The sequence below is a fragment of the Nothoprocta perdicaria genome, unplaced genomic scaffold (assembly GCF_003342845.1).
Source record: "Nothoprocta perdicaria isolate Ctin4 unplaced genomic scaffold, notPer1 scaffold_2, whole genome shotgun sequence".
NCBI lineage: Eukaryota > Metazoa > Chordata > Aves > Tinamiformes > Tinamidae > Nothoprocta > Nothoprocta perdicaria.
This window is the reverse complement of record NW_020455204.1, coordinates 9,170,729-9,185,143: the sequence shown is the minus strand read 5'-3', so window position 1 is coordinate 9,185,143 and position 14,415 is coordinate 9,170,729. Positions and strand designations below refer to the sequence as shown.

General features: G+C 39.3%; 1 protein-coding gene across 2 annotated transcripts in view; it reads right to left on the bottom strand.

Annotated features, from left to right (window-relative positions):
- Nucleotides 1–2,540: 2,540 nt before the first annotated feature.
- PDS5A (PDS5 cohesin associated factor A) overlaps nt 2,541–14,415 on the bottom strand; it is a 74,935-nt gene continuing 63,060 nt past the window's right edge. The window contains exons 26-33 of one of the 2 annotated variants that reach the window (XM_026037536.1): nt 13,044–13,176; nt 12,296–12,415; nt 11,132–11,194; nt 8,306–8,451; nt 7,374–7,479; nt 4,924–5,276; nt 4,139–4,289; nt 2,541–3,615 (exon numbers count right to left, since the gene is read on the bottom strand). In XM_026037536.1, the coding sequence (XP_025893321.1) occupies nt 3,568–3,615; nt 4,139–4,289; nt 4,924–5,276; nt 7,374–7,479; nt 8,306–8,451; nt 11,132–11,194; nt 12,296–12,415; nt 13,044–13,176 (1,120 nt within the window). In that variant the 3' untranslated portion in view covers nt 2,541–3,567. The remainder of the gene's footprint in view (nt 3,616–4,138; nt 4,290–4,923; nt 5,277–7,373; nt 7,480–8,305; nt 8,452–11,131; nt 11,195–12,295; nt 12,416–13,043; nt 13,177–14,415) is intronic. The other variant, XM_026037535.1, reaches the window with a different exon arrangement.

Below are 14,415 nucleotides of genomic sequence, written 5' to 3'. Positions count from 1 at the left end.
GGAGTCAGCACGGATCCTTCCAAGGCTCTTGTGGCCTGAATGAAAACTCAGTGTTCAAATTCATTTGACCACTTTTGGAGTCAACAAGTTGCAATCAACCTCTTGCCGTGGTCCTACTCTATCAGTTTCTTTACGGGCTGCCACCGTTACCAAGAACTTGGTGAAAGGCCTCAGTACTGCAGAGCACAGGGCTGATGACTCGTACACGAGTACGAGTGTAATCCTACACATACACACATACAATACTTTGTGTTATTATTGTATTTATTGTAGTATTGCTAGTGAGTCAGGTATGGGAAAGGAGTCATCTCACAGGTCTGAACAATGACTCCAGCCTAAGGAATTAGTGACAGGCATGAGGAGCCCTCGTCCGCTTGTCCCTCATTCCAGGGACACGTCAGGAGCTGCTTGCAGAGCACGGAGCTACCTGGGATAAACTGTGTTCATCACATTTGTTATTCTCTAGACAAACGTGGAGAAAGGCCAGCTGCTCTGCGAGTAACGCGCAGGAACCAGCCCGGCACATCTGGATGGCAAGCAGACCTCACAGCCCAAATCCAAGGAAGTCGGACTGTCTCCTTGAGCACTGATTTGGGATTCAATAGCCAGGCACAACCAAACCCATTACTGCTGTTAAACCAAACCCCTGAGCACTACGCCTGTCACTGAGGGCAGTTTCTTGAAGATTTCCTGTGTACTGCAAAAATGAGGTGATCTTTTGGGATCTTAGGATGAGACATACGATATCTCATCTTAAGATATCTTATCATCCCAGACATGAAGATGTCTTATCGTAACCTTCAGCCATGATAAACCCAACACTTAACAAGATGCTCAATGACCAGTCTGATTTGGAAACTGGCCCTGCAATTCGGACTAAGCATCCATTGGCTGGAACACATTTCACACGAGTATCTTTTTGTTATTTAGCAGCTCTAAAATCTTAAAGCTTATCATAGCATACCCAATGAAAATTTGTGACGGATATTATTCTTGCTGTTTAAGAAAAATGATTTCTCTAGAAAATATTACTTTGTCTGAGAACAGTAATTCAGATTCAGTTCTAATGTAATGACATGTACTGAAGCACACAGTGATACAACCTTTCGGTTTCGCAAGGACCGGAGGAATCACCCGTTCCTGGAGCCAGAGGAAACAGAGAAGACGGGAACTACAGATGCTAAGGATTTAGGTCAAACTGTGTAATTCAGAATATAAGAACTGAGGACCTTCCAGTACCACCTTCAATAAACAACTGGGTCTCATTTTGATTCCTTTTATTCTTCATCTCACTTTGAACAAGCGACTAATTCCGAATATCAGTTTTCTGTTGAGAGTGGAAAAAAATCCCCATTCTTTTCTAAAATAGTCTTAAATTTACAGATAATCAACATTTTTATTTTTCACTGAAAAGCATCGAGAGAAGGGACAGAAATTCTGTATGTAGACTTGTCTGTGGCAAATTCCACCAAAAGACCAGGCTACTTCCTATAGTTCAAATGCTGCATTTTTGCTCTGCCAACTATGTCCTGCATAGTTTGCTACATAAAGGCACCAATTTTCTTTGATTATCCCGACAGTCAACTCACTGGGTAAATCAAACATCCTCTTAAAGGAAACAGGTAAAAGAAAAACAGATATTGTGAAGAACTTGGAAAACTGTGTGTTCAGACACAGACAACTGAGACAACTGAGAGGCCCTGCTCTGAGCTGGGCATTGGACCACAGGCCTCCAGATCCCTTTTAACCTCAGTTGTTCTAGGATGAGCTCACAAATGACTATCATCCACTTAAAAAACAAAACAAAACACTTCTTGAAAAAAATTCTGAAAGATTTGCAAAATATGGTAAGCCCAGACTCCAAAGCAAAGCACTGGTACCAGCACACTGCTGCTACCTAGAGCTGCTACCCACCAGAGCTAATTTCTGAATATGTGAATTCGGAATATTCAGAAGATATTCAGAAGATAGAGATATTCTGAATATCTCTATGAAGAGAACACGTTTTTTACTCTGTTCCAGAGGAAAATAACTGCAACACTGATTAAATACTGTATCCTGACATGACAGACAGCCATGCATGTTAACAGCACCCAACTATACTTAACCATCTTAGGACAGCAGGTAATCCTTAACCAACGTCCACAGCACAACGTATCAATAAAGGTCCTGTAAACAGTTTTTAACTGAGAAAGAGGAAAATGAGAAACAGAGCGACTTCTGCTCTGTCAATCTGAAATCCACCCCCTTTTTTCACATACTCTACAAAGCCAAAAATATATGTTTTTAACTATATAGAGTTACCTGCACTAGAGTTTACTGCTCAGCACACAGTTTCTACAAACTCAAGACCACTCACAGGCACAGAGCAAATAACTGTTTTAGGAGGGAAAAAAATAAAAGACACCTACCACATGACACCTAGAAGCGTTTATTTTATGCAACAAACTTAAATATGATCATGTGTACATAAAAGTGTACACTGTATCTATGTTGAACAATGCCAGGAAACATAATATTGATGCAACAATCTTCTAAAATAAACATTAAAAAATGAGTCTGGACAGGAAGACAAAATGCAAAACAGACTTACTTCCAATCAGCACAATGCTTAAAATTGAGAGCAATCCTAAACATTTCCAACTTTCCTTACAAAGCTGCCAAAGTCCAACTATTTTTAAAAATTGAATTTTTTTTTCTTTACATCAATAATAAAAATCTGGTGACAAACATTATAAAATCAAATGCTGGACTGTCTTTACTCCTTTAAAATTTAGAATATTCCAACAGAACCATGGGAGTAAAAACACTTAAAAGTGATATATGTTTTTATAAAACAAACATCAATATGTACATTTATTGCAAATTATATTAAACTAAAATGGAGGGAAAATTAAAAAATGAAATGTCTACTTGCGAATTAATAATAATTTTAAGTGATTACTTTCCCACTCTGATAAAAATCAGAAAGCAACATTTATAAAATTGCCACCACATGACTTTTCATAGCAGGGAACTGAAATCTGTACATCTTATTTTTGCAGAAAAGTAGGCAGGCAGAAAGAATTATACATAAAACAGTCTCCAAAAGTAAAGCAAAAAAATTTTTTTGTGATTTTTTTTCCTCTAGTCTTATTTAAAATCCATTCAGTAGACTTCTATTTTCTCTGTGAAACATGGGAATACCTGGCTCTAGGATCATGAATTTTCAATGTCAGTGTAAGGACCTCCTCTGACTTTCTTTAAAAAAAATGCAGCATGAAAATTAATGGTGTAAATACACTTTTAAACTCCAGAACTCAGGAACTGGAACCAAGTGTTAAGCAATTTGCTTAATTATTGACTTTTCATAAAAAAAGTCTCTGGGGAAATAGGTACAGATGCTTTTAGCCTCTTTCTCAAGAGTTTCTGCTTTACATTTCCATTGAGAAGGATTAAATTCATGTGAAAGGGAAGCATAGTTTTCCTTCTGTTTACAGAGCTGAAAGCTGTGTGTTTTGAAGTAATTTCAGTTCCTGTACAGGACATTGCTGAATCCTAGTTTTTGCAGAAGCTTGGAGCATGCCTTTATTTGGCCTTCATTTTCCTCCCTTTGCGAGTGAGTTTTCTTTTTACCTTTTGGGGAGCAGAAAAGGGGAAAAAAACAGTTAATGACAGGAACAAGGAAATTTACTTCTGGCTCAAAATCCTATCTATATTGTCTATATTTTAGCATTTCCTTACACCTGTGCTCTTCTCTTCCTGCTTTATCCTAAGATAATAGTAAAATGCAGTTATATTAATACTGCAATGACTGAAAAGACTTAACTTTGGGATCAACTTGAAAATATACAAGCTGAATGAACAGTAATTGAGCACAAACAGAAAAATATATTTCTCCCAACTTCCACTGTGATGAGCGAATGGCAATGGTAACTAAATATCAAATTATTTGGGTTTAGAGAAATATCCTGTGTGTCATACTTAAACACAAACAGTAACTTGCACGTTTCTACTTAACAACAACAACAAAAGGCCTCTCGGGCACTGGGCTACTTTTACTTGTCTTTTTATAGAAGGAAAACAAGTTTCCTTGGCTCTCTGTTCTACAAGCTACAATAAACACAGAGAATTGTCCTACATAAAATGCCTGCTACACCTTAAGGAAGCCTCCTCCTGCTATCTCTGCATCCTCAGTGTCTTCCTGGCTGCTCTCACAGGCTTTAAAAAGATCCATTGCACTTTGGGAAAATCCTGGACTTGAGTCTATCTCCAACAGTGAATCTCCATCACTTCCAAGCACCTGGCTTCTGGAAAAATGTTGATACAGTTGGGGTATGGTTTTAAGAAATACCAAAGTGTTACATATATCAAATTTGCATGTCTGCTGACAGTGGCTTATTTAAGGCTATTTAAGGGTAGTTTATTATGAGGATTAAGAAGTATTAAGGAGGAGGGGAAAAAAAAAAAAAAAAAAAAAAAAAGAAAAAAAAAAAAAAAAAAAAAAAAAAAAGCATTGCAGGGCAGGGACAACTCAGTGTTATATGAACCTTCCTGGGAGGGGAAATGGAAAATTATGGGAAATTATAATGGATCAAGGTTCTCTGCAAGATCTTCCATTTGACAAGATCTCTAGGAAAAAAACTATTGCACCAATTATAGCGTCCTATTATAGTTTCATAGCGTCCTGATTGAACAATAGAACCCACCATGACATGTTAGACCACGGCTTTTATTCTTATATACATATATATACACATATATATAATTAAACCTATATATATATATATATTAATTATACCCCTTAACCTAAGGGGTATATATTAATTATACCCCTTAACCTAACAGCTCGAGTGGTTGCAATCGTAAATTCTGCATCTATCTTGGGAGAGGGACAGCCCACCCCAGTTTAAGAATTCTTGTTATTTCTTTGTTGATTCTTACCTTTGTAGATCAATTTGTCTCTGTGCTGCTGCTGGCTTTTTTGCTGTGTCTTGCTGTTTTGGTGCTTTGGCGTTACCTGCTTCTAGTCCCCCTGGGTTTTCCTGACTGGCTGCTGCCCTTTTCCTTCCCCGGACGGGTGGTTTATTCGTCTCCTCATTTTTTGCAGCCGTGCCCTGAGGTTCAGGCTTGGGGGGCCGCCCGCGCCTGGTTTTTGCTGCGAGTGATGGTCCTGTTTCTTCTGTGTTCTTTTCTTCTGCTTTTTGATGGATGTTCTCAGTTCCAGATGCCGCTGCTGTTCTTTTTTTCCCACGTTCGGTGCTGTTTCCTTGTGCAGCCTGATCTGAATTCATTTCCTATACAAGAAAAATCATTAAATGTGAAATAAAAACCAGAAAAAAATCCCAAAGGTAAACTGTAATTGCTACCTCCTTTTGGCAAAGCATGAGTTAGCAAAGTGATACAGCAACATGCATGCTTCACAAAGTAGGGTACTGGACATTAGCCTTGCAAAAGCATTTCCTACACTCTAACTGGGTAACTTTAATATCTGTATTCAGTATATATGTTTATTTGCTTGGAAGATTAGAGAAATCCCAATAATCTGAGATTCTCCTATGGTGGTTCCACTGGACAAGCTCCTTTATTGTCGCTCTGCCAACTGACAGGAGAGAGAACTGCAGAGCAAGAGCAATGACTCTGAAGAATTTCTGAAGAAACGATATTTATGAATTTCTTCTTTCTGAAGAAATGATATTTACTGAATTTCTGAAGAAATGATATTTACTTCAATAGATGCAAATTTTGAGGTGAAACTCCTGGGAAGTTTATAAAAATCCTAAATGTCATCAAAAGAGGGGAAAAAAAAGCAAAGCTTGGGGAGAACAATGGGAAGGAGATCTAGACACAAGCGAAACCTACGGCCTTCCTTAATTCCTCCCAGGGTAAAGAAGGAAGGGCCCGTGTGCACGTTCTTCCCAATACCCTGAACGAGGCGGCCCAAGTGATTACACGGCACGAGGCTGTCCCTGAACACATGACAAACACGGGCTGGTGGCAGTCTGGGTCTCTACACACAGAATTATTCACATGGAGGCAAAAAGGAAGCAGTTGGATGCTGGTTTTCTATTTGAGCAGAGGCTTCTGGAGCAGCTTTCCAGGGAAGAGCAGGAGAAAGGGAGCATGGCTGGCACGGCAGCTGGCAATTTCAAACACAGCAGCTAAGACCGCTCCTACCCTAAGTGCTGCGCCTGAAGCACAGAATTTCTGTTAAATATTCCACCATTACTTCTTAAATGTTTAAATAAGTCATGCTGTCTCTGTAATCTTTATTATTTTATCAGATTCATATGAAACATTCACAAATGCTATTCACAGAAACATTACAGCTGAATCACTCTTTGAAAATCTCAACAAAAGCCAAGCTTCAAGAACCAAGACTTATTTCCCAAATGCTTTGCCAAGCTTATCTAACTTTCCAGAACCCTAGTGGGAGGGAGAGAGGAATGACACTGCTGAAGTGTCAGAAATAGATCTTCTTCATTAGCCACAGGTGTGCACAGTATGGGGGTTTTATTTAAAAAGATTAAGAAAAAAGAAATCTAGCTTTGTTATGTGAAGATACACATCCAGTGCCTCATTTGGGCCAACTACTGCAATATTAAATTTTTTGTATAATGAAAATTTTTTTTTTGTCTAATATCCAGGTAGAATTTCCCCTGAAGCAACTCACACCTGGAGCATTCTGTCCTGCTGCCATGAAGCTTGGAAAAGAGAGCACCTCCATAACAACCTTTTAGATACTGGAAGACTCTGATCACATCCCAAGTCTTCCCTACGCCGAGCAAACCAGTTCCTCCCTCCCTTACAAGTATGCCAAGTTCCTCAGCCCTCTACCCGTCTCGGTGGCCCTCTGCTCGACCGCTCCGATGTCTCTGCTGACCCAGGGACCACCCCAGGCCCTGGGATTTCACGTGAGGCCGTGGGGGAGCTGAGCAGAGCGGGATGAGGAACCCCATGTCCTGCTGTCCGTGCCCTTCCCGTGCAGCCCGGGACGTGGCTGCTCTCCCTGCTGCCCGGGCACGTGCGGGCCAGTGCCCACTGGGACGGGCACCGGAGGCTGAACTGAGGAGTCAGGCTCCACTTAAAATTACCACTTTACAGCTAAAGTGGGGGGCAAAAAAGTGTGATTTTTTTTTAAAATTTTATAATAATGGAGAAAGTCCTTGCTGACTATTTTGAGCACATGTTGTCTGTGCGTTTGTCTAGATAAAACAATTAGGTTTCAAGTTAAGGGGTCTTTTTAAGGGCTCTGGAAATGACACAGTTATGTGAAAAGAAAGCAGATATCACTGATTTTGCAGCGATCACTTAAGGTATATTGATATATATTGAATAAATCTCTATGCCAAGATAATTATAGAAAGGAAGGCCACTAAACTTGCAAGCCATACCTTGTTTTTCACAGGTTCTGTCTTTGCTGGCGTGACTGAAATAATCCTCACAGGATTTTCATCATTTTCGCTGACCCCAGTTTCTGATATATCTGAACTTTGTTCCCTGGTATCAAAATTAGAGACAAAATTAAACACACACATACACACACACAGCATAAACAAAGTAAATGAGTACTTTTTTTCCCCCATAAATATCAAAGTAAACAGGCCAAGTTACCTTTGGGTAATGAATTTGGCCTACTTTTTGTTGACATTTTCTACCTCAGAAGAGAACTGAAAGGGACTGCCCATTCACTGAGCCTAGTCCCCCATAAGAAAGTCTGATATTGGCAAAGGTAGGAGGGAAAAGTAAACATCAGGACCATCAGCTCGAGCACCCACTGATTTACATAAACACACAATAGTTTAAAAAATAAAATAGTTTATAAAAAAACCATACTACATATCAGACCCAGCTAAACCTTTTCCCACACACAGAACACAGTCTGAACTTAGAGATACTTCCTTTAGGCCTTATGTAAAGTAGCACCTAAGCAGATGGTCTACTCTCTTTAATCCTTTATCATATTCAGTTAATCAGTTCCAAAACAAATGAAACTTGGTCTTAAAATTTGCAAATGTAAACTGTTTCTCCAGATTTACGAGAAACTAGAAAGCTCTTTGGATTGACAAGGAAAGTAACACTTACTAAAAAAAAAAAAAAAAGAGATGTTATGAAATTATATATTGCATCTTTCCACTGAGATGCCAGTCCTCTTAAGCAGGCTCTTTTTTATTGCTCTTGATTTTAAATCGAGCTATTTCAATTCTGCCATTAGTATTTTTTGCTACCAATCAAGATTAATCTCAGTTTATACATCACAAATGTGTGAGTTGCAAGAGCTTTTTGGTATTAACCTTCTATCAAGTTATCTTTCAGCCTCCTGTACCTTGATCTGTTTCCTGCAGAGGAGCTCAGCTCGGAGTTTACACTGATATTGCTTCCAGTTTCTGATCCTGTGGTTCTAATATATGGTCTCCTTCCAGTAGCAGATAATGGTTTGTTTACTGTACCTAATACACCAGTTGGTTTTGGCTGAAAGAAAATGGCTTAGTGTTAAAAATAGGAACTTTGGTACATTTAAAATAAACATATTTCCATATTTTTTTTCTAAAATACTTCGGGGATAACAAGGCTTAACAGTCTTATTCATGATGCCATCCATTTAGAGCTTACATTCCTTAAAAACGCAGCCTCTCACACTTGATATCTTGGGAGGTGACAGCAGCGGGGACTGCCTGGCCCTCCTCACGGATGCCCTGAAGGGACCCAGGCCAGATGCCCCAGGGAAGGCCAGGATGGCGGAAAACACCAGGGCCTGAAGGATGGGGCAGCTCCTGTGATCACAAAGCCTCTCCATCTGCAGAAGCAGCCATGTCGTGGCAAGAGATGCAAACCCTTTCCAAAACACAATGCAGGGTTAGATTCTCTGCAACAGAAGAACCTTGCTTCTACTATGTAGAAAGCTAGCACAAAAATATAATTTATTTTGACATCATCTACTGGGGGGTTCTGTCAGTGTTGGTATTTTAGACGTCGTTACGGCTGGTGTCTGTTGACTGATTTGGTCAGCCTGGGTAGATAAGAACAACTATTTTTTCCTTAGTCTCTCGAGATAAGCCTAACAAGTTTTCGTAACTGGCACAACACGTTCTTCATGTAATTTTAATTTCCTCAGAGACAAGTTAATTTATTAAGCCATTCTCACACGTTCCCATGTGTGAAAGTTGGGAGGGAGCAGGCAGGAAGGCCAGCACAGGCACTGGGTACAACTTGGCCAGCAAAAAGACAGCAACCTCCACACGACCGGCTTGTTACCAGGCAGCTGTTCAGTAGCTGCATCATTGTGGATGCAACACATAGCTGCATCGTGTCACACTGCACATTGCTTGAAAATATTATGTTTAGCTTGCTCAATTTGCTGAGTATTTTATATGAAAACAGAAAACATTGGGTGCAACTAGCAGGAAAAATAAAACATTTAATTAAGCTTTAATTAAAAAAGAGTTTAATGAAACATTTAAGTGCTTCTTCACAGCGCAGGTTGTGAACTTTTGGCATGTACTGCCACCAAAGGCTGTGAAGGCAGGTTCAAAGCAAGAGCAAACAGTCATGGAGAGTCAGATACCAACAGCAACAGGGAGAGGTGCAGCATCTAACAGCCCAACAAGCCAGGACAGATGCTGGGGAGCACCACAGGGAAATGCACTGGATACAGTGGCTACGTTGGCACGTGCTCCTCAGTCACCCTTTCCAGCCCCTGCAAAGCATCCACCAGAGAAGGGCCACCGGCCTCACTGACCCCTGCATCTAACAGGAAACCCAGCAAGTGCAGCGCACGCTGCCGAAGCTTGGAATAAATCCTCCTTTTTCCACAACAGTGGGAACTGCTTAAACACTATTAGCTTTGCAAGGAAACTGCTCTCCAGGATAACTGTATTTTAACAGAATGAATAAGAAAAGCCTGGCTTACACTGGTAAGATTTCTTAACTGCCGCACGGCTTTAGCCTAGTTGGACGTGCTCTGCTCATACAGGCACCGACCGGGCGTCAAGGCCACAAACGTTTCAGGCACCAAAGTGGAACCGTTTTAGCAGCAGCAAGACACCCTCCAGCCCAGCTGTGTGGGCCCCCGAGCTGCCCTCCTCACTGCTGGCAGGGCGTAAACCCCTTCTCCTTCAGATAACAAAAATCAGAGGGATTAATTTGAAACTGTCAGCGTTTTTTTGCCGGCCGTGGATTACAAAGCAGGTTTTGGTAGGGGGGAGCGTGTGAGTGTGAGGCGAGGAAGGGCGAGGAGCAGAACGATGCTGCCAGCGGGGCAAAGCTCCCCGACACGGGCTGCTCTCTGTAGGGAGAGCCAACGGGCAGGAGCAGCGGCTTCAACGACAAGGCTCCTTGCAGAGCGGTTCTGCCTCTGCCAAAACCAGCAGAAAATACGGCTTTCTCTAACTGAACATTTTTGGAAGGTAAGGCAGTAACAATTCAAAGAATACGGATTGTGAAAATTAACAAATAGAGAGAAAGTTTATATTAGAAACGTGATTTATTCTGCTCTCAAGCTTCTTCTCTTTTGCAGGAGAGCCAACACCGTTCCTCCAACTTCATCAAAAACCTACTAATTTTGTGAACTAACAAGCAATCTGATATTATTTAAAGAGAATCTAGTAAAGAAAGGTCACAAACTCGAAAAAGAAAGGACATGCTGTTCTTTGTTTTCATCACTAGGAAAACTGGATATTTTCTCTCTCTTGTGACAGTACCGTTCAAATGGTGTCTGGAATGGCTACCAATAAAATGAGGTGTTCAAAAGGCTGCATGCATTTGTAGTTTAATTTAACTGCCTAACTAACCATATTATACATTTGATGATTATTAAGTTAAGATCCTTAGAGGAAGGTGGTGTCACAAGTATAGGAATCATAACATAAGTTCTGTAGTTATGTGCAAAATTGTACCTAATCAAGAAGCTCAAACTCAAGAACTTCAGTGCACAAGATGCACAGTGCAGAGGTACAAAGCTTAGTACCCTCAGATCCATCCTCACCAAACGGCACTGGGTGTTAAAGCTCTTAACAAAGCCAGCACGTTAAAGAAATGTACATTTGACTATCCAGAATGACACATCACTCTACACAAACTACTGCCAATCACACAATGATTCGAAAAAACCATCTCACACAAAACTCAAGAGTATCTTGGCAAAATATGGTACCTTTCCTGTTAGGAGGAGAACTCTTGTCTCTTCTGAAATGTAATTTCTGTCATTGCAGAAATCCTGTATTTAAAAAACAAAAATAAAAAACAACTACAAATTTATACTTGTTCATTCAGTCTTGCTTGTGTTTTTAAATATACCTGATCGATTTCTCAAATTAGAGACTACTATCAAGTGCCTCAGGAGCTTCCAGACTGTACAGTCATCTGTACTGATAAATGAATCTTAACTAGTAAAGATAATTCCAAAGAAATCTGTGCTGAGCATTACTGAACTGCCATTAATATGACAACTTGAATTTGGGATGCTTATTTTTAATTCTTGAATTAAATGAATCATTTAAAATGAAGTAAAATTGACCTCCCTTGTGTCACTTGCATGTTTTTATTGGAAGTTCAAAGAAAAGGAGAAAGGTGGTGTTTTCTCTGAAGAAACTGAAATCTTCTAGTTACTTTGACTACAGCATATATAGAGCAAAACACTAAATCAGAATGCAAACAGTTCAGGTACCAATGCAGGTACCAGTTTCCTGTAATTACTGCACCTGCCAATTCATAATTAAAGGAACTATATTCTACTTGAACAGTCTCTAGGAGGACTGTTAACTAACTGTCTAGGACAGTGAATATGTGAAATGTATTCTTTAGTACAATCAAAACAGCAGGACTCATCTGGACCATTTATTTGGTTCCACTTTGCAGTATGTCCCTTAAATAACAGAAGTGCTAGATAACAGAGAGTGCTACTCACCAAAGCTAAGTAATAACAGGACTGACTTGCACAGCAAACAAAGTAGCCAACGTTATCCACATATATAAACATACAAAGGACAACTGAAAAACATTCCCCTTTTCGCCTGCTTTGCATTCCAATTCATCTTATACATTGACAGCTGCATTTATAAAATACTTTAGTGAACTGATCTAGCAATGCCAGTTAAAATAATGATATTTCTTCTAACTAGCTCTCACCTCTTTACAAATGCTTCTGGTACTTGCTCATTAGAGAAAGAGATGGCCTAGCTGGAAAATTATATTCCTGAAGATAAAAATATATATACATATTCCCACTCATCATTTGATTTTGAAATAAGCAGCTCTCAATTACAAACATCAGAGCATATCCCCTTAGTATTTTTGGAAATTAAATTAACAAATTTACCTTTTCAGGTTGTGTAAAAAATTTGGTAGGCAACACAGGGTCCTTCTGTGAATCTGCATTGCACAAAGCACTTTTGCTGTTAATTACACAGAGCGCTACATCACATACTGTATACAGTTTCTGGGAAAAATAAAAAGAAACAAGAAAGTGAACAGGAATTACTTACAGTTTTCATCTGTGCACAGATAATGCACTCTCAAAAGTCTCATGTGTGCATTAAAATAACCACCACTAAGGAATTACATGTATTACATCACGAACTGTAACTGTTGATTCTTCACATACAGCAGTTCTCCTATTTCAAACTATACTCATTCAACTTCAAACTATTTAATAAGAACTAAAAATACTTTATATGTTTATGCTCTACAAAAGCAGCTCCTACTCATTCAAGTTTCTCACCATTACTAGAATATAACGAGTTTAACCATAAAGTCAGACTTTACAGTATTTCCCCCAGCGGCAGAAGCTGTTCCTGTCAGGAGACTACAGGCAGCTGGAGGGGGTACAAAGAGGCAGTCCCACAGTGAGGAACAGAAATACTTAACAATCTCTGTTGACTTAACTATTAGGTACTTTGTGCTAGTTAAGGTCAGCAAGTAACATACAGACAATGCTTGCAATTAAGCTGGTCTCTAAAGACAATAAGAAGATCCGAGCTAGTTCTTTCAAGAGCCCTGCAAATCCTGTTCAGCAACTGCTTGTGAAACCCTTACCCCATCACCCTTATCTGAATCACATTTCTTACTTCATTGGCCTTTGGCTCATCAGGAGACTGAGCATCTCGGGTTAGCTTGATATTTTCGGCCATCTTCTTCATGAAGGCATGGCTGTTGTTCTCATTCTTTGTCATTAAAACTTCAAGCATGAACCACAGGCACCTAAGAAGCCATAAAAAACACGCACAGTCACATTTCAACTTTTATAGTGGTTCCCAGATAAAACAATATCTTAAAAAATCAGCTGTACTATATTTTTCTTAAGAAATCACAATTTGAAAATATTATTAAAAAAAAAATCAACCAAAGATGTAAATACAGTAGGGACTTCTAATACAATTAGAATCTCCACTGTACTCTACAGTGAATCCTCCAGATCAGTGTGTTCCCTATTAGGCCTGTAGACATTGCCCAACCTATGAATATTTTCCTTTTCCAAACTTAAACCTAGTTTCTAAATGTCTAATCACTTCCTTGGGCTATGTCAGTCTAAGATACAGTCAACACTGTGTTGTGACCACACTCAAAACAGGCTTAAACAAATTATACTGTCACTAGACTTGGCCCACAGTGGGTGGTTTAATGCTGTAACTCACGTACTAGAGGATCCACAAGCAAACAAGCCCCATCTTGCTAATGCCATATACCAGAGGAAAAGAAGTCCTTACAAATGGATAAACTGGAATCAGCTTTTCCAGTTTTCTTTCTTTAAAACCAATTTAATTACAGTAAAAACATATCATATTTTGAATGAAAAAAGTGTCAAGAATCTTTCAATTACTGTATAAAATACAATTGTTTCACACTTTATTATTAAGCTTCAGATCTGCAAGTGTGTAGAAGGTCAGCAACAGACTTAATACGATAAAAAACTACTTAGCTGGAATAAACACACGGGTGGGTCTGTGAAAAGCAAACTTTGCCAGTAGCCAATTTAAATCTGCACCTCTAGAAGAGAGGTTACTTGAAGAAAGGCTAATACAGAACTAGAAAAACAGGATGGCTGAACGTTGGATTTCTTTGTCCACAAAACCCCAATCTTTCTAGTTGATACAAACTGAGGCTTGTAACATCAGGGATGAGGGAATACTTTTCTCAAAAGTTCAAAGCAAAAGGAGGGTGTGTTTAATCAAAACACTTAAATGGCTATCTGATGTTCACTTAAAATGTGTGAGTTTTGACTTGCACCCAAGAGCTACAAAAGCTAACTAAAAATAGGTATTATCTACTTTTACATCCTTCTATCCACTATTCTCAACAAGTTCAATAGGACAAGCACTGACCAGTTTCTTCAAAGCCCTGTGCTGCCCATCTAAGATTAAAAAATAAATTAAAAAAGAGTTAGCAGGTTATTTAGGATACATTTTACTGCAGTAATTCCAGATAATTCATGTCAAATTT